This window comes from Falco biarmicus, chromosome 10 (genome assembly GCF_023638135.1).
Source record: "Falco biarmicus isolate bFalBia1 chromosome 10, bFalBia1.pri, whole genome shotgun sequence".
NCBI classification, from domain to species: domain Eukaryota; kingdom Metazoa; phylum Chordata; class Aves; order Falconiformes; family Falconidae; genus Falco; species Falco biarmicus.
Genome location: NC_079297.1, coordinates 16,331,642 through 16,349,093, shown reverse-complemented (window position 1 = coordinate 16,349,093; position 17,452 = coordinate 16,331,642). Strand labels below are relative to the sequence as shown.

Sequence of the window (17,452 nt, the reverse complement as noted above, 5' to 3'; positions counted from 1 at the left end):
ACCATCATTGCCCATGTACTGGGGAGGAGGTCGGATGGGAGTGAGAACCAGAGACAGAGGCATTTAACCCTTACAAAAGGGGGAGGGACTCATTCTGCAAATGGCTGCAGCCCGGCAGCAGGGCAGGGCACAGCAGGGACAAGCCAGCAGCAGTTTGAGCAGGACCACCCTACCAGCAACAAGATGCTGGCAGTGGGCAGGAAAGCCAGGCTGCAGCCACAGCCCGTGCAGGGGGCATAGGAGGCTTTCATGGTGGTGCTGGCTGCCTGTTGGTGCTGGGCTGGGGCAGCAGCAGGGAGCCCTGGCAAGCAGCCCAGTGCCTGGCTCTTGGTAGGACATGGCTTTTCATTCTGCTCCATGAGGACCACACTGGGAGCTTCTCTTCACGTTTATTAACATTAATAATGTTAGTCCCATGTTAATGAGTGCACATGAACAAAATTCCTGTCGCTGTCGCTTGGTCAGTAGAATCAAGCAGCAGAGCAGGGAACGTGGTGGGGCCAGCAGGCAGAAACACCTCATCACAGGTTTGTGCTGCCCTGGGACACTCCAAGCATGGCTGCTGACGGCAGGCAACCCTCACTGATGTTCTGAGATAAACCTGGCGCTTGTAGGGATAAATGCACTTTATACAAGGATTGCTACACACCTAGTAGATTATTAATGAACCTCATGAGGCTGGTGATGGGGTTACTGCCATTCCACAGCAGGGCAAGTGCTAAGTACAGGGAACTGAAGGATTCTGGGACCGAGGGTTAGGCAACAGGTCCCAGTGTCCCACCTCCGAGCATGGGACATTCCATCCAGTCAGTGACCTAGACTTCCACAACTGGACAGAAACAGCCCCAGCTGGAAAGGACTGGTTTTACTTGGCATTTGCTTTAGCGGGACTCTCGGTGTGGTGGTTCTCCAGGTAAACAATCGGGGGGGGCTTTTCAGAGGGGTAAGGTGGTCTGGGACTCTGGAGGTCCCGGGGCAAAGCCAGGCGTGCTGCTGGGACTTCTTCAGTGGAGTTCTGTGAGTCTGAGTCTTCTGAGGAGAAACTGCTCTGGCTGGAAACCTGGAAGTACTGGGTGGCTTCTGCCTGCTTATCTGCAGGTGGATGGTGTGTGCTAGAGGCTGAGACAGTCCCCTGGGACACAGTGGTGGGATACAATGGGTCAGCACCTGGAAAACGCACTCGTGGAGGCAGGGTTGAGGGATTCCTCTGAAGTGGATGGCTGCGCTCCTGGGCAAGGTGTCCTGCAGCTCCCAAGCAGGCTCCGCTCTCAGGTTTTGGGAGGGAGGAGTTAGCAGACTCGTGGTGGTGAAAGGCACGGTCACCCTCTGGCCCCTGCTGGCAGCGGGGCTGTGCAGGCTCAGGAACGCTGCTGGCCCAGGGCTGCCCTGGCGCCCCAGCACTGGGCTCTGGCTGCTCCACTGGCCCCTGGCCCCCTGACACCACTGGCTTGGGGCTGGTGGCTGCTTTGCAGACTGGGGCTTCCTTGAAAGGAGCTGCAGACCCTGAGCTGGGAGGGATGAAGGAGTCTCCCTGCCTGTCAGCTTGCGCTCCCCAGGCCTCCTGCAGCTCTGCCAGCATCTCCTCCAGGATCTGCCGGGTCTCCTGGTACCTGTGCCGAGCCTCCGTCCAGGCTGCCAGCCCTCGGCTGCTCTGCATCATGCGCACCTGAGCCTTCATGTCCTGCAGCTTCTCCAGGGCGAACTCCACTGACAGCTTCTGGAAGGAGGTCTGCAGGCACTGCAGCGCCTGGCCCTCCCCACACTTCCCCCGGGCTGAGCACTGCCTGCAGTCCAGCTTCAGCCCTGTGATCTAGAGAAGGCAAGAGCAGCTGTTTCCATGGCTGCCCAGCTGGCACCAGGTCCTGCAGGAGAAGAGCCCATGCACCCACCTTGCTGGAGAACCGGTCAAGCTCCTGCAGCAGTTCCCGCTCAGTCTGCCGCCGCTCCACCTGCCTGTAGAAGCTCACCAGCTTTGTCCGGAAAAGGGCTGCAGCCACCTGGAAGGGGTCTGCCTCGGGGAAAGCTGCATCTTGGACCTCAGCCGCCTCCTGACACAGGGCCAGGCCATGCTGGTACTGAGCCTGCAGGGACAGCAGGAAGGAACAAGCTCCACGCTCAGGGAATGGTGCTGACCTGCTGCACTGGGACGTGTGTGCAGGGTGAGGCTCTATCAGAGCTATACAGGGACTACTTCTGGGCAAATGAGAAGAAACAAAGAGAATGGGGATTCTCCATATCTCTGCTCTGTCCTGGCTTGGCTAAAAATGCAGCAAACGTATTGTCCTCTCCCAAGTGGAGTCACCTTGCTTCATCCTCCCTGCAGTGCATGTAACTAAAGGGCCTCTGTATGCAGAGGTATGGCAGGAACCCATCCTTGTCACCACAGACAACAGTCTGATGGACATCCAGGCTCTGCAGCCTAGCCCTGTGGGAGGAGGGCTGCGAAGGACAGAGCACAAGGCAGGCTGGGAGCAGGAGCCCCAGCACAAAGTGCACCAAGGAGCTGTGCAACTGCTCCCTTGCTGGCACAAGGCTGCCCAAAGACACCTGCAAACCTGGGCTTGGCAACTGCAGCTTGATGCAGACAGCCTGGGGACACAGTTTTGCCCAGAAGCCTGATTCCAAACCTGGGGGATTTGGGCTGATTGTATCAAACTTTGTTAACAATGTTCAGATGTTTCTAATTTGGCATTTTCAGTTTCTGCTAAGTGCCAGGCAGGGGACGGAGTCACCTAATAGCACTGCTGGCAGCCATACCCTAAGGATGCATGTTACAGAAAAGCCTCCTCCAAACATACTGTTGCCTGGACGAGGAACTCATTAAACTGCTTGTCAGAGCCCTGGAAGCTGTCGGAGCTCCACTCCTCGGTGCCCATCTCCCACAGCTGTGCCGCCGCCTCCCCGTCCAGCCAGCACCCCAGCTGCAAAAGAGAGCAGGGTCAAGGGTCAGGTGCGACTGGCTGCTGGCAGCAGCTCTTCCGCAGCACCTCCCCTTCCTTCCCTGACCAGGGCATCCCGTCCCAGCTGCGGTTATGCACAGTCACCCCTTAATGAAATTCAAAGCTCAGGCAATCCTGTTATTCTCTGGGCTTCCTTCATTATCAAAACCCAAGGAAATGTACCCAAGGTGATCAGCCATGGGAACACCGCAGAGGACAACTTCAACTTGCCGCACCCGGAGCAGCACCCCAGGGACACCCAACTTACTTTGCCGAACTCAGTCTTGAGCTCCTGGACCTTTCGGAGGAACTCCAGGTGCTCTAGGCAGCTGTTGGACTGGGACACCAGGTCGTGAAGCAATTCCTCCAGCTGGCTGTACAGCCCCTCAGCTGACTCCATGCTGGTTGTGGTGGTTGGGGAGGAGAGAGAGGGGCCATCAGTGCCAGATGCTGCTGGTCAAGCTCCTCCTGAAGATGCTGGCCAAGGCAGCTCTCCAGTGGGAAGAAGCCTCTGGATGGGGCAGCTCCATGGAAGCAGGTGCTGGCATGTGGCCATGCAGGCAGCCAGAAGCCAAGGGAGAGGATGGGCAATGACCCCGCATGGGTGGCTGGCGAGAGCCCAGTAGGTGGCCAGGTCAGGAGCCCACCAAGAGACCTCCTCCCCACCCACCCTGTGCATCCTCAGAGCCCACCTTGGGCCACAAGGGCACTCCCTGGGGTGTGCTGGGCAGTGGGCTCCAGGCCCTGCATGCCAGGCATGCTGCAGGGGAGCCCCGCATGTGCCCTTACATCTCTCCGTCCCATGGAGCAAGATGGATGCCGGCAAATAAGGGATGGGAAAGCATTGGCTGTCGGTGCAGCCCAGCTGAGAGACGGGAGCAGTGGGATTAATGCTACCTGCATGCACGGACTGCTGGACGAGCACAGCATCACCAGACAAGCACAGCACTGCTGGACAAGCGCAGCATTGCCGGACAAGCACGGCATCACTGGATGCATGCGGCACTGCCGGACAAGTGTGGCATTGCTGGACGAGCACGGAATTGCCAGGGCTTGGCCCCATCTAGTGGCTTTGCCTGAGACCAGCCTGGAGGCCTCACTGCAGGCCTCACTACAGGCCGCGCTGCAGGCCTCACTGCGGGCCACGCTGGGGGCCTCGCTGGGGGCCTCACTGCAGGCCTCGCTGGGGGCCTCACTGCAGGCCTCGCTGGGGGCCTCGCTGCGGGCCACGCTGGGGGCCTCGCTGCGGGCCACGCTGGGGGCCTCACTGCAGGCCTCGCTGGGGGCCTCGCTGCAGGCCACGCTGGGGGCCTCACTGCAGGCCTTGCTGGGGGCCTCGCTGCGGGCGACGCTGGGGGCCTCACTGCAGGCCTTGCTGGGGGCCTCGCTGCGGGCCACGCTGGGGGCCTCACTGCAGGCCTTGCTGGGGGCCTCGCTGCGGGCCACGCTGCGGGCTGCACTGAGCAGCCCTGGAGCCTGGTGTCGGGCAGACGACTGTCCCAGGGACCCATGCACTCTCCCCAGCTGGGGTGACAAGAAACCCTGCAAAGGGCTGTCTGTGACACCAGCTCCAGGGTCGGAGGGTTGGCAGGTCAGGAGGAAGCAAGGCACCAGCTCCGGGCATGCTGATGCTCTGGGGGATGGGGCTGTCCCCAGGGAGGAGGCCATGTTGGCCAGCACAGGCCAGGAGTCCCCAGTGCTGGGACCCCTCTACCAGCAAAGCTGCCCCCTCCTACCTGACATCAGCAGAGGTGCCGAGCCGGGCCGCCTCCCTGCGCAGCCTGGCCAGCACGGCCCCCCCCTCGCGCTGCACATGCACCAGCTGCGGGTCGCTCAGCACCCTCTGCATCAGCTCCTGGTGCTTCCCGATGCACACAGCTGCATCCTGCGGAGGGAGGGTCGGACATGTGTCTCACCTGGGGCCTCACTGGGTGGTTCCCAGGCCAGCACAGGCCAAGCACCTGGGGCTGCGCCCCAAGGGACAAGTGAAGGGACAGGGGACAGTCCTGCAGCCAGGAGTGGTCAGTCTGGGAGTGGCTGCACCAAGTTTTGGGCAACCAGGCTGAAATGTTAATGTGTGCTAAACAAAGAGCGGACAGGCTCTTTGGAAATGTCTACAACTTACGGTGCCGCAGCCCCCGTTACCTGCATCCCTGCCAGTGCATCGGCGCTTCGCAGCTCCTGGATGCAGTTCTGCAGCAGCTCTGATGCCTGCCTGAGGCTGGCTGTGAAGGGATGCAGTTTCTGCAGGTGGGACACACAGAGGGTCAGTGGGGCCAGGGTGGCTGGGCAAGCAGCGGGGCACGAGGGCAGCCTGCCTGTGAGGAGGAGGAGGAAAAGGAGGAGGAGCAGTGCCAGGCCTGAGCAGGGAATACCATGAGGCACAAGGTAAAAGATGAGGAGGAAGGGGAGGTGGAGGTGGCTGGGCAGTTACAGGCGGGAGCAGTCAGAAGCAGGTAGGAGCAGTCAGCAGCAGGCAGCAGGGGGTTGCCCTCCTGTGCCCAGAGCTTTCCTTTTCCTTCCCCTCTCCTGGGCTTTCCTGTCACTTTTCCAGGGATGTCTGCAAGACATAGAAGCTGTGGTGGGGATGGAGGGGCACTGTGGGGAGGTGAGGTGATGGCTAATGGCGTGATAACAGACACCTGGAAGAATTGAACCCACTCGCCGTGGCAGTAGGGGAAGGCACCGTCCAGCTCCTGTGTCAGCTGGGAGCTGTCAACATAGCGGCCCAGAGCCTTCAACGATGTCAGGGTCTCCACCTGTGGGGCATGGGGCTTATGAGTGCTGCCAGACCATGCCAGGTCCCTCCCTAGAAACATCCCCAGGGGCAACCTGGAGCAGGGGCCATAACCCCCTCCTGCCCTAAGCACCCTGCCCCATTAATGGTGCTGCCTGCCGGCAGGGCTGAGCACACCATGTGGCAGCTCCAACTTGGAGCATCACCCAGTGGCTCCGCAGTGCTTAAATGCACGGGAGATTGCTGGCACTGCAATAATCTGCCATGACAGCCAAGCCAGCTAATCAAGTTCATTAATATTTCACATTGTATTAATTAAACTGAGCAGCACTAGAAGAGCAATAAACTCTTTCAAGTTTAGATTTATTATCCCAGTGCCTGTATCCGGCCACTGCAAGTAATTGGGAAAGTGCTGGATGCCCTGGGGCAGCTTTCATCCACCTGTGCAGCCCCGCAAGCCCAAGGGCAGCAACTGCCTGTCCCAGTGTGGCTTCACGCTGCACCCGGTGCAGGGGTGACCTGCCCCAGCAATGTGCTGCTCTGCCCAGGGTCCCCAAGCAGGGGAACTGGGGTCTCCAGGTGACAGGACAGAGGGTCCCCCAAGGCGGGAGGCTCCTTTCACCCTAGCTGGGCTCTTCCCACGGGAGACAACACGGGGACACAAGGAAGGGACAGGCTCACCTGAACCCCAGGCAGCTTCTCACGGTGGGTGACCAGCTCCTTCTCGGCTAGCAGCAGCATGGTGTGGATGCAGCCTGGTGAGACGCTCTGTGGGAGACAGGGAAGAGTGACCATGGCAAACCCCATGGTGCAGCCCCCAAGTTCCCCACGGTGATGCGGCAGTTTCCCAAGTCAGCTGAGGCTGGTGAGCTCATTACGAAGAAAAAGGCTCCCAAGCTCGCTGGCATGGGCAATGGAAATGGGTTGCTCAGGCCATAACCCTGTCCCAAGCACCAGCTCCCTGGCAGAACGAACTCACGGAAAGAGCCTTGTAAGCAAATCCCTTTCCTCATACCAGTAATGCTTCTCCACATGGAGAGCATCAGGGCCAGCACAGGACTTATCAGACTGCAACCAAGTCCTGAAGCCCTGGGCATGCGGAGGCAAAGGGTGCCGTGGCAGGGAAGACCCCATGGCCCCCAGGACAGCACAGAGCACTCCCACAGCACTGCCTCAGCACTGGCACAGAAACCCTGACAGGACAATTGACTGTCGCTGCAGAGCTGATTTCCAGGTGAGCTCAGCTAGCGGGATGCTGAAGGGGTTTGGGTCACACTGCGGTGCCAGGCGACAGTGGGGCTGAGGCCAAGGACAGATCCTGCGGGGCTGGGAAGGGACCTTTGGTCCCAAACAGCCAGCACCTCACAGCTGGCACTCGAGGAGCTGGAGAGATGCAAGTGCCAGGTGTGAGCTCATTTCGGGGCTGGGGAAACAGGGTCTTTGTGCCATGGGGGACGGTCTGCACCACTGCAGACGTGCTCAGAAATTAGATTTATCAGCAACTTTGGGAACAGAGTGGCAGTTGTTTAAGTGCTGCCAGACCTACAGGGGGCCAGAACTGGCTGCTGGGGAGGAAGCAGCAAGAGAGATGTGGGCTTTGTAGATCAGTGCATTGTGGTGCAGCCACAGGCAGCTGAGAGATGCCTTGGTAAATCTACACCGTGAAGTTTATGGGTAAAATCCATGAGCGAGATAAAAACTGGGGCCCCAGGCACAACAGCACCAGGGGCTGCCGGAGAAGCTGCTGCCAGCTGGGGGATCACATGGCACAGTGGGCACACGGCAGGCTCTGAAGGACCCCCAAAGGGCAGCAGCACTTGCCCCCAGGCAGGGACCCCTCCTGGCACATCCATGGCACAGGCACAAGGACTGCAGTGTACCTGGACAGAGCGGAGAGCTGAGAAGAGGACGGGAGCAGGTGGCTGCTTCCTGGCATCCACGACGACAGTGAGCCCGCCATCCTTTGCTTCTTGCCTAGCAAGGGGAATAAAGTAGGAGGCAGACTGCACTGGTTAAAAGTGGCACATGAAGTGGGGGATCCCTCCCCATGGGCAGGACCCACTCAAAGCCCCCTCCCGCAGTCCTGTGCTCCCAGGCAGGAACCGGCAGCTGCAGGCAGCAGCCCCGTCCCTGGGGGATGCCCCAGCCAAAGACAGTGCCAGACCTTCAGAAACATGTGCCTTTGGCAGAGGCACGGCACAGGGTCCTCAGGTGTAGCTGCAGGCAAGACTGCTGACACGGGGTGGGGGGGACATGTGGGATGTGCCCAAACCAGCATGTGCAGGATGCTGGGCATCCATCCCAGCACTGCCCAGGGGCTGCCCGGGACCTCCAAGCCGGGCAGCAGCCAGGGGGTCCCTGGCAGGTCCTCCTGGCCCTTACCTGGGGAGGGAGCAGAGGTAGAGGATGAGCCTTGCCAGCTCGGCAGCTGAGCACCATGTGGCCCCCCAGGCGCTGCCGCTGGTGGTCACCTGGAGGAGGGCCCTGCCCAGCCTGTCCGAGCTCCCTGTGGGGAAAGGGGTGAGTGACCCCTACAGCAGCCACCCACCAGCCGCAAACACCAGCCCTGAGCAACCACCTGTGGGCCTGGGGCTCCCATGGGCCTCGCTCTGCTGCTCGCCAAGCACAAACGACTGCCGAGGGGTGCGGGAGTGGGCTCTGCCCTGGCTGGGGGGCTCAGCCTGGGTTAACACCGTGCAGCTGTAGTGATGCAGCGGCCACCCCAGTGCAGCCTCCCCTGGCCCCTCTGGTGGGGCAGTGCCAGACCATGAGGGCTCTCAGCACAAACGCCAGCCCTGCAAATGCCAGGGCAGAGCTGCTGGGGACGTTTTTGCTGAAAAAAAGATGGTTTTTGTCACTGTTTTTCGGCTCTTGGGAAAAGGAAGAAGCCAAATGTTTAGTGTTTGGCAGCTAAAAGCTGAACGGCTTCATTGGTGAGGAATGGTGTGGGAGGGCTCGGATGCAGCTGGGAACAGGGCAGCTGCTCACAGCAGACTGCTTGTTTTTATGTTTTTAATATTTTTGCCCAGCTCAGAGGAAATTTTCTGCTTGAGGGCTTTCTGGCCTCCAGCAAAACCCTGAAACCTTCCTCCAGAAAACCCTCTCCAGCAGCATGGCGTTTTCCCTCCAAGGCCTCTCCTGACATCCCCCTGAGGATCTCATAGCACCAGCGGTACCTGGCAGGCACACGATGCCCGAGCACAGCAGCCCGGCATGCAGGTCCTGCCAGGCCGGCGGCTCCCGGCCAGGGGTGCCAGCGCCAGACACAGAGGGACTGTTCTTGCAGCTGGTACCTTCCAGGGACCGTTCCTCTGTGGGGGCAGCGGCTGCCACATCTGTACCTGCCCATGGGGACAGAGGAGAGAGGAGCTGGCAAGGCGCAACGAGGCAGAGAAATGCAAAAGCCCCTGCAGAGCCCAGGCAGGTGCCGCAGCCCTGCTCGGATGGTACCTTTCCCAGCTGGTTTGGCTCTGCCCATCCTGGGCGAGTAGATGGCAGACATCTTCTTCCAGGCCCCTTCGTGCTGGTTGGTGGCTCTTTCGTCCCCGGGGGCCATCCCGAGCCACGGGCCCTTCAAGAAGGAGAACTTGTGGCTGGATCCTGGGGGAAGTCGGGAGCTGCCCTGCTGCACCAGTGCCTCCGCCTGCATCCCAGGACTCTCTCGGCGGGGACGGCGGGTGAGGAGTGTGGGGCTGCCAGCCCCCCTCCCGTGCTGTGCAGGGGTCTTACGGGGCGTGGGGCGGGGAGGCTGGGGGCTGTGGCCATCCGGCTCCTCCAGGATGGCTGCCATCAGCCTGGGGCCGAAGCTCACTGGGTTCTGCAGCGCGGCAAGGTAGGAATCGCGCTGACGGCACCGTGGGCCATGTGGCCCCGGCTCCCGGTTCAGCTTCGTCCCCATGCACGGGGTGCAGGGACCCTCCTCCGAGCTCAGCACCTCCCCGCAGTGCCAAGTATCTGCACCCAGCCCCCCATTTGCCCAGGGGAGCGTCACCTTGGCCCTGGTCCCCATCTGCCCCTCTGGGCAGGCGGGTGGCAGGGACCTGGCCAGGCGGTCCAGCTGCTCCTGGGAGAGCTCCAGCAGGTCCACGTACTCCCCTTCCAAGTTCTGGCTGACAATCTCGCAGAGGCTGGGCACAGCCAGCGTGGCTGGCTTCTTCCGCAGCCCAGCCTGGTCCACCTTGATCAGTCCCGGGTATCTTCCCTGGCCTGACTTCCAAGAGGTGACCTTGCAGCCCGGAACGGTGCCGACGACATTGCCATAGGGCTCCGGGATGTCTGTTGTGCCATGGGGCACAAGCACGCTGGGTGCTGCCGGCTCGGCTGCAGTTTCAGGAGTGGGGCCATGCTGGGTGCTTGCAGGCGTGCCATCAGCCCCAGCCTTTGGCTTGTCGATGAATTCTGGCGTGGCAATCTTACTCCATGGCAGCGGGGTGATGCCGTTCTCAGTGGCCACCAGGCAGGTGTGCAGGGGGGCTCTGGCCTGGTTGCTGTTGATCTCCTCCAGCCACTCGTTGGTGAAGAGCAGCGCATAGGCAGCCTCAGGCACCGGTGTCTCCTCCACTGTGTGCAGGTCCTGGGAGAGGTGCTTGACGGTGATGCGTGCTGAGTGCTCCTCGCAGGGCTCCGCTTGCAGGTAGAAGTCCCCAGGGCGCAGCAGAAGGGGGTTGAGTGGTGCAAGGTGGACGACCACTTTCTCATGAAGACACAAGGGCCAGCCTTCATGGAGAAAGATGCAGTTAAAGTAGGGAGCCTGGGAGGGAGGAAGAACACAGCATGTAAGCAAGAGCCCCTGCCAGCTCCGTACCCTCCCAGCCAGCCCATGTGCTCTCACTGCCCTGCTCTGCACCTCCCACCATAGGGACTGAAGACCCGGTGACCTGATGGGATATCCCTGAACCAAGCCACACAAGGGCCCTGCAAGCCCACCCCAAGCCCATGGCCGCTCCTGGGGTGCTGTGTGCTCCCCATGTGCTAACAGAGGGGAAAGCCTCACTGGAGACTCCCCAGAGGCAACACAGGGTGACTCTGGAGTCCCCTTGTCCTTTTCACGGGGACCATACGTGTCAGGCTCTGTGCCAGAGCCATCCCAGGGAGCTGGCTGCACCATGGTCCCCTCTGCAGGGAGGGCATGGGGACAGAGACAGGGACATGCAGAGAGAGAGCCTGCAGCCCGGCACAGGGCATGGCTGTGCTGTCATCCCACATCAGGGCAACCGCCCCATGGCCAGGAGTGGGGTGCAAGGGTCCACGGCACCGGGGCCATGCGGGCTTACGCAGGCTGCCTGCCGCACGTGCTCGAAGAGGCGCTTGGCTGGGATGAGGAACTGGAGCAGACAGCAGAGCCCGTCTCCCCGGTAGCTGGTCTCCAGCAGCCGAAACACCTGGCCCAGGACCGTGGGGGCCGTGGCTTCGAAGGGCGGGTAGAGGGCCTGGAGGGCACTCTGCACAGCCGTGTCCAGTGAGCCAACGTCCTGCGGGAGGAAAGCGTCACTGGTGGGGAGAGTGGCCCCACAATGGGATGCCATAACCCCCCACGGAGCCTGTGCCCAACATCCCACGCTGCACCGTGCCTCTACCGAGTCCCTGGTATGCCCACACTGGCAATGCTGATGAGCTCGGGAGGCTCCAAACCTTCCTGGGCTGGAAACTGAAGAGGAACTGGGTGTAGAGCACACCAAGCTCCATGCAGCTGGGAAGCATGAGCACAGCTGGGTCTGGTTCCCAGCATTGGGCTGCAGTTTAAGGAGCCCGAGACAAGCCCTGCGCGCAGCCTGCTGCCCTTCTTGGGAACGCTGGCCATGCGGAGGCGGAGGGGCTGCAGCAGCCAAGGGGTTAAGCTGAGCCAGGCGAGGAGCGTGGGGATGTGCTGGGCTCAGCAGCTCGCTTTAGGAATGCAGCAGATGGGAGGAAGGACAAACATCTTAAGATAGATAGGGTGTTTTGGTTCAGACCCATCACTGAATATGCCAAACTCAAAATTAGTACTCCAAGCATTTTCTGGGAAGCACTTTGCCGGGTTACAGCCCCCTCCCCTGCATCACTTCCAGACCAGTGCAAGGACGCCAGTTTTGTGTCATGTGTAAACTGGTGGTTCTGAGTTTGTTCTCCCAGCTTTGCCGGAGACATCAGCTGTGCAGACCCAACTGGTGCACCAGGTACATGGAGGGAAGCCTTCAGGCGGCTCCTGCTGAGTCCCAGCTGCGTTACAGACAGGTTGGGGTTGACTACAGCCATGGCTGCCAAAAGGAGCCCATCGGCAAGCGGGAAAGACAGAGACCTCCAGCTCCTTGGCGGGGGGTGTGTGTGTGTGTAATTCTGTGGGAGAGGCTCTGCCGAGCAATAAATGAGGCTGCGGCTGGTGTCTGGGGGCAGGTGGCCAAACGGCACCCTTTCTACTGGAAATGGTGCTGCTGCAGGAGAGATGCAGGTTTCAGTGTGGTGCAGGGCCAGGCCCAGCCTGGCCAGCTGGGGGTCTGCCGCTCTGCAGCGGGGTGGCTCTCCTCCTCCTCCCGCAGAGCATGGCGTGTGCTACCTCTGCCAGCCGCCGCGTACCAGGGAACCCCAAGCTCTGCCTCCGGCTGCAGCCCACAGCAAAGCCAAGCCAGTCACCTGGGGCTGAGCTCCAGATTTAAGGGAACCCCAGAGCTGCAGGCAGCCAGTGGGAGCTGCCACAGGGATAAGCATCCTCCCAGCAGCCGGGGCAGCAGCCGGGTCCTGCGCCTTGGGCAGCTGTGGCTCGCCATCGTCCCCATGCTCCTGTGTGGGCACCTGGGAAGTCAAGTGGGCTTATCTGAAGGTGGGATTATGTGAAGGTGTGATTAGCTGAAGGTGAGCATTAGTTTCAGACAGCTAATCCATGGTCTGGGAGCCTATAGACAGACAAAGTGGCCTTGGTTAATTCAGCTTAATTAGCTTTAAGGCGCTTTAGCTAAAGCATTTTGCAGTCATGCTTTGGTTAATTCTTGACTTTTTCTCTGTGTCTCCACACAGGAATCTCCTGCCTTTTGTCCTGGCAGGAAGAGCCGTGGGGCCTGGGCAGAACACAAGGAGAGCCAGTCCCTTCTTAGTGCCCTGTCTGCAAATGCGTTCCCCTGCCAGGCTTTCTGCCGTTGAACCACCTGTCTTCTTATGCTTGGTCTTCACACAGTCCCTAGGAGGGACTGGAGACCTTGCTCTGGAAAAGCCCCACTGCAGAGTAAAGCCCAGCTCCCTGCTTTGCCTTGCGGGAACCTTGTGCCCGCCACTTCCCTGCCTGGCACCACCGAGCTCAGCTCCTTCCCTGTTCCAGCACGGAGGTGAGGAGCTGCCATCTGCAACAGCAAAGGGGGATTCGTCCAGCTCCTAATGCTGCCTCGAGAGGTAAGCCAGCACTGCCGGACCTGCCTGCGCCTGCCTTCGCCAGAGCCCGCTGCCCAGAGTCCCCCTTGCACAGCCCTGGCACATCCCATACCCAGCTCGCTGGAAACCAAACTGCCCTCAACTGGCTGAGCTCGTGCGGCACTGACAAAAAAGCAAAGGAAAACAGAAAGAGAAGCCGGGTCCCCTGAGACTGGGGCTGCCGGCAGACTCCGGGCAGGCTGCATCGCGGGGCAAGGGGCAGCCCCAAACCCAGCCATTCCCAGCTTGGCTGCGCCGCTGGGGAGGGCTCTGCAGGGCAGGGGGTGCAGACCACGCTCCAACGGGGTGAAGGCACACACTTCCAGCAGCCCCATCCCACACCTACCGTCTCTCATGACACCGTCCCCCCAAACCCTGGGGCAGCTGTAGCACATGCAGCCAGGCTCCCCAGCCTTCCCGGTCCCATGCCTCAGTGACTGGGGAGGAACTGGAATGCCCGGAGCTGGGGTAAATTGTCTGGGATAAATTTGGGCTGTCTGGGATGGAGGACAGCCCCACTGCAGGGGAAAAAGGAAAATCTTCCGAACCACCACCAAAACCCCACAGCAAAGGAATGCGCCAGAGGATGGATCAACTGAATTAAACAAAGCCGCATTCCTGTCAATGGAATAAAAACGCCCAGGATTTCATCCAGCATTGGGGACCGTGTGAGCCAACATCGGGAGTGAACTACTGACTGATGGAGGCACCAGACACAGCCTGGGTTGTGCTGGGGAGTATTTTGGCCTGGAATGACTAAAACTGTTTTCACTGAGTGTCACAAAGCACTTCATTACTAGGGGAGGTTTTCAGGGTAACCAAGGTGCCACGGCTCCGCATTCGTGGGAGAAGCTGAGGCCAGGGCAGCCAGGGAGCCGTTAGAAATCCAAAAGCAACCAATTAGCCCATGTCTCTCCACCAGCTGCGAGGGAGCGCAGAACCCGAAACAAAAGGCATTAGAGAGCATAAGGAGATTTACATTTGCAAAGCTATTTCCATTTTAATAAGCCAAAGTGCTGTTAAATAGAGATTGATATTTCTCCCCAAATACTCATATTTTTTAAAGTGGTTTACACCAACAAGATGAGTTGGGCTTTGGTGTTTTGGTGCTGTAAAGTTGTTTAACTCGTATCCAAAGCCACAGGATGACTCAGCTCCATCTCCTTTCTCCCTCCTGCTCAGGAAGGAGCAAGGTTTGAGTGCCGGGACCAGCCCTGAATAGCAATTCCTCTCCCTCTCCTGCAGCTCTCACTGTCAGCAACTTTGGCAGGGCAGGATGCGAACTGACAAGCTGCCCCAGCCTGGCGGTGCGGGAGGCCAGGGCTCAGCACAGCATCGCCCGGGAGCCCGGGGCAATTGCACATGCCAGCTCTGGCGACAAACGAGCCGGCCAGCCCAGGGATGAGCCACCGAGCGTCCCGTACCTGCATGCCAGGCACGGTTCACACAGCAGCACCCGTTCTGCTGCGCCCCATCATCTTGCCAAACTTCACGGGGAAGTTTCAGACATCGCGGGCTGCAGCCCCACACGCGCCTGCCCGAGTGGCCAACGACCATAGCCGCCGCCTTCGCACCTGACCTTCTCCTTCGTCCCCGACCTTCGCCTTCGCCCCCGACCTTCGCCGTCGCCCCAGCGCCCACCCTGTGCTCAGCAGAGCTGGGGGTGCGGGGCCCATAGGTGGTCGCGGGGGCCGGTGGCAAGCGGGGCAGGCCAGCAGAAAGGATAGGAAAGCAGAAGGAATTACCATGTTTACTGGGAAGTGGCAGGGGGGCCGGGAGCCCGCGGCACAGCTCGCCCTTCCCTCTCGCCCCGGGGCCGAGCGCTGTCCCACCGCCCGGCGCTCCGGCTCCGGCTCCGCGGGCGGCTCTTCCCGGCCGCCGCCTCCCCGGGCTGGGGGCGGGCAGCCCCGGCCCCCTCGGCCCCGGCCCGGCTCTCTCCGCCCGCAGCGCCTCTTCTGGGGGAAAAAACAAAAACAAAAAATCCCCCCCCAAAAAAAAGAAAGAAGGGAAAAGAAAGAAAAGGCGAAGAAGGAGCGAGCGCGCGGGGCGGGCCGGGGGAGGGGGCTGGCGGGGGCGGCTCGGGGAGCGCCCGGCTCCGCTCCCGGGGCTGGGAACGCGGCCGGGCCGGAGGGCCGCGCCACCGGGTGTCCCCGGGGCGATGGCTCCTCCCGGGGACCCCCTCCCGGCCCCCCACGCGGTGGTGGCTCCTCCCGGGGACCCCCCTGTGCCCCCCCGGCCGATGCCCCCAGGCGGCGGCGGGCGGGCGGGCAGCACTGGAGGCGGTGCCGGCTCCTGCCCTCCGGGTGGGCTGGGGGAGGTGCGAGACCCCCGGAAGAAAAAAAGCCCCACGGGGGGTGGCTGCCCCCGGAGGGTCCTGCCCCGGCCCCCGCCGCCCCCCCGGGCAGCTCCGGGCCAGTACTGCTCGGTGCTGCGGGATCCTTCACAGCACCGGGAGAAGTACAGAGCTGCATGTGCATGTATGTGTGCATGTACATGTGCAGGCATCCAGTCTGCATGTATGTGCATGCATGCAGGCATGCAGTATTTGTGGCAGCTTCCCCCTTTTTAAATAAACGCAGGCCAGCGTTGATACAAACCATCCGCACGGGTCTGTACTGAAAACAGAGCACTTTGCGCAGCTCAGGGCTCTTCTTTCTGAATCGGCCTAAAAGCACAGCAGAAGAAAAGTGTCTCTGATGGGTCTTTGGGCTGTTTCAGGGATGTAAAGTACCTAACTGAAGGCAGAATTGTGTGATTTAGCAACCAGAAGTCATACAAAAACAATTAGCATAAAAGCCAAAGCCACAGATTGGGTCTATCCTAATGCAAACTGCTGCTTGGCACAGCTCTTCCTCCCCCGCACCCGGCGCTCTCGGACCCTTTGCTCCATGCTCGGGCTGCAGTCATGTCCACTGCCGTGGTCCTGGCGCAGGCTCAAGGATGGGACCGGGGCTGGGGTGGGGGCCGGGACCAGGATGGGTAGGATGGCCGCAGCGTGGGCCGCTGGCTGCCGGGGCAGTCTCGATAACGAACATTGTCCAGGGATTAGCGAGCGGCCAAAGGACACACTGTGAAAACAAGCTGAGATGGGAGGAGGTACAGCTGGGTTGCTGGCTTGTTTGGAGCGAGGACGGCGCCAGGCGCTTTGCGTTTGCTTCCCATTTCCTTGGGAGCTAGTGAGAGCCCTGTCGCTGCCTGTATAGATCGCAAGTGCTGCAAGGGCTCAGGCACTGGCAGGCGTGCCGGGTGGGCAGAGGCTTGGCTGGGGGGAGCAGGGCTGGAGCCCCCAGCTGGAGCCCACCGTGCAGCTCTGGACACGCAGGCACTGCCGCAGCTCCCTGCAGGACTCCCCTCGGCTCAAACCCAGTCCAAGCGGCCTGCCCGGGATCCCTGACACAAATTGGGGCCCACTGGGCCAGCTTCTCCCTTCCCCACGAGCGGTTGGTTGCTCCTTTAATTGTGTCAGTTCTCTTACTCTGCTTCAGCCTTTTTATAGTTTCCCTGAGTGTGAGGGGAGTATGAGATCATGCTCTGACCTTCTTTAATGGTGTGGTTACCTCTGAAATGAGCCCAAGAACTTGCTTTGGCTCATGCGCCTTCTGGCAGGCACTGGCGCCGGGTGAGGAGACTGCGGGCAGGGAGGAAGGCAGTGTGACTGTCTGGGTCCCAGCACCGGCCGGTTGGATCCCTCCGTGGCAGTGGCACCGGTAAGCAGGAGGGGACGGATGTGAAGCTGAGCCCAGAGGGACCCCACCACCAGCTCCCTGCCATGCCTTATCAGCTGTGCTCAACTGGGCCACCCTGCAAATGCACCCAGCATAGCTGGATCCAACCCTGCATCCCTGCAGCACCCCAAAGCAGCTGCCTGTGCCCTCCTGACACCCTGAGACAGCAAGGCATGGAGGTGGGAGTGAGGGTGCTGGGGGCCAAGCGTGCCCAGCAAAAAACAGAGCTCCTGGGGGCCTGCTGGGTGCCCAGCGGCCCCTGACCTCATGAGCTCACCCTCCTTTTCTGCTCCATTTCTCCATGTTCTCTTTGTCCCAAGCAGCTGCTGGGACAGGCTGCATGTGGCCTCCTGCCCTGCCCCTCAGCCGGCACAGAGCCACCATTCAGATCCCCCCAGGCTCTGCCCGGAGGTCACCATTCCTGCATTTTTATTTTTACTTCTCTGCAAAATCATCCCCCTCGGCTCTCTGCATCCTCTTTTTTCTCCCACAGGCTCCCAGACCTTGTGTCACAGCTGGCGTGCTGTGAGAGGAGCCCGCCTGTCTGGGGGCGATGGCAGCCCTTGGCGGGCGGAGAAGACACACTGACTGCAGCACTGGTCCCAGGGGGACCCCCGGGGTGTCACCAGGATGTTGGGGTGGAGGCAGGGCGAGGGTGGTGAGCCCAGCATCGG

At 60.8% G+C, this 17,452-nt stretch overlaps 1 protein-coding gene across 1 annotated transcript; it reads right to left on the bottom strand.

Moving 5' to 3' along the window:
• Positions 1-372: 372 nt before the first annotated feature.
• KIAA1755 (KIAA1755 ortholog) lies at positions 373-15,973 on the bottom strand. Its single transcript, XM_056354565.1, has 14 exons — positions 14,799-15,973; positions 10,950-11,147; positions 9,127-10,426; positions 8,853-9,017; positions 8,059-8,182; positions 7,557-7,650; positions 6,358-6,444; positions 5,582-5,698; positions 5,085-5,183; positions 4,676-4,824; positions 3,208-3,340; positions 2,799-2,921; positions 1,890-2,081; positions 373-1,810 (listed from the first exon to the last, which is right to left on the bottom strand). The coding sequence occupies exons 1-14, from the start codon at positions 15,651-15,653 to the stop codon at positions 866-868; spliced, it is 4,581 nt and encodes a 1,526-aa protein (XP_056210540.1). The 5' UTR covers positions 15,654-15,973; the 3' UTR covers positions 373-865.
• Between the last annotated feature and the right edge of the window lie 1,479 nt (positions 15,974-17,452).

What these genes read in the sequence shown, in the direction of transcription:
- KIAA1755 (XM_056354565.1), bottom strand. Translation starts at nt 15,653, where the DNA reads ATGGTTTGTATCAACGCTGGCCTGCGTTTATTTAAAAAGGGGGAAGCT. An exon ending in GGCACCTCTGCTGATGTCAG is followed by an intron (nt 3,341 to 4,675) that starts GTAGGAGGGGGC and finishes CACCACAACCAG; the next exon opens with CATGGAGTCAGCTGAGGGGC. An exon ending in AGTTCCTCGTCCAGGCAACA is followed by an intron (nt 2,082 to 2,798) that starts GTATGTTTGGAG and finishes CTGTCCCTGCAG; the next exon opens with GCTCAGTACCAGCATGGCCT.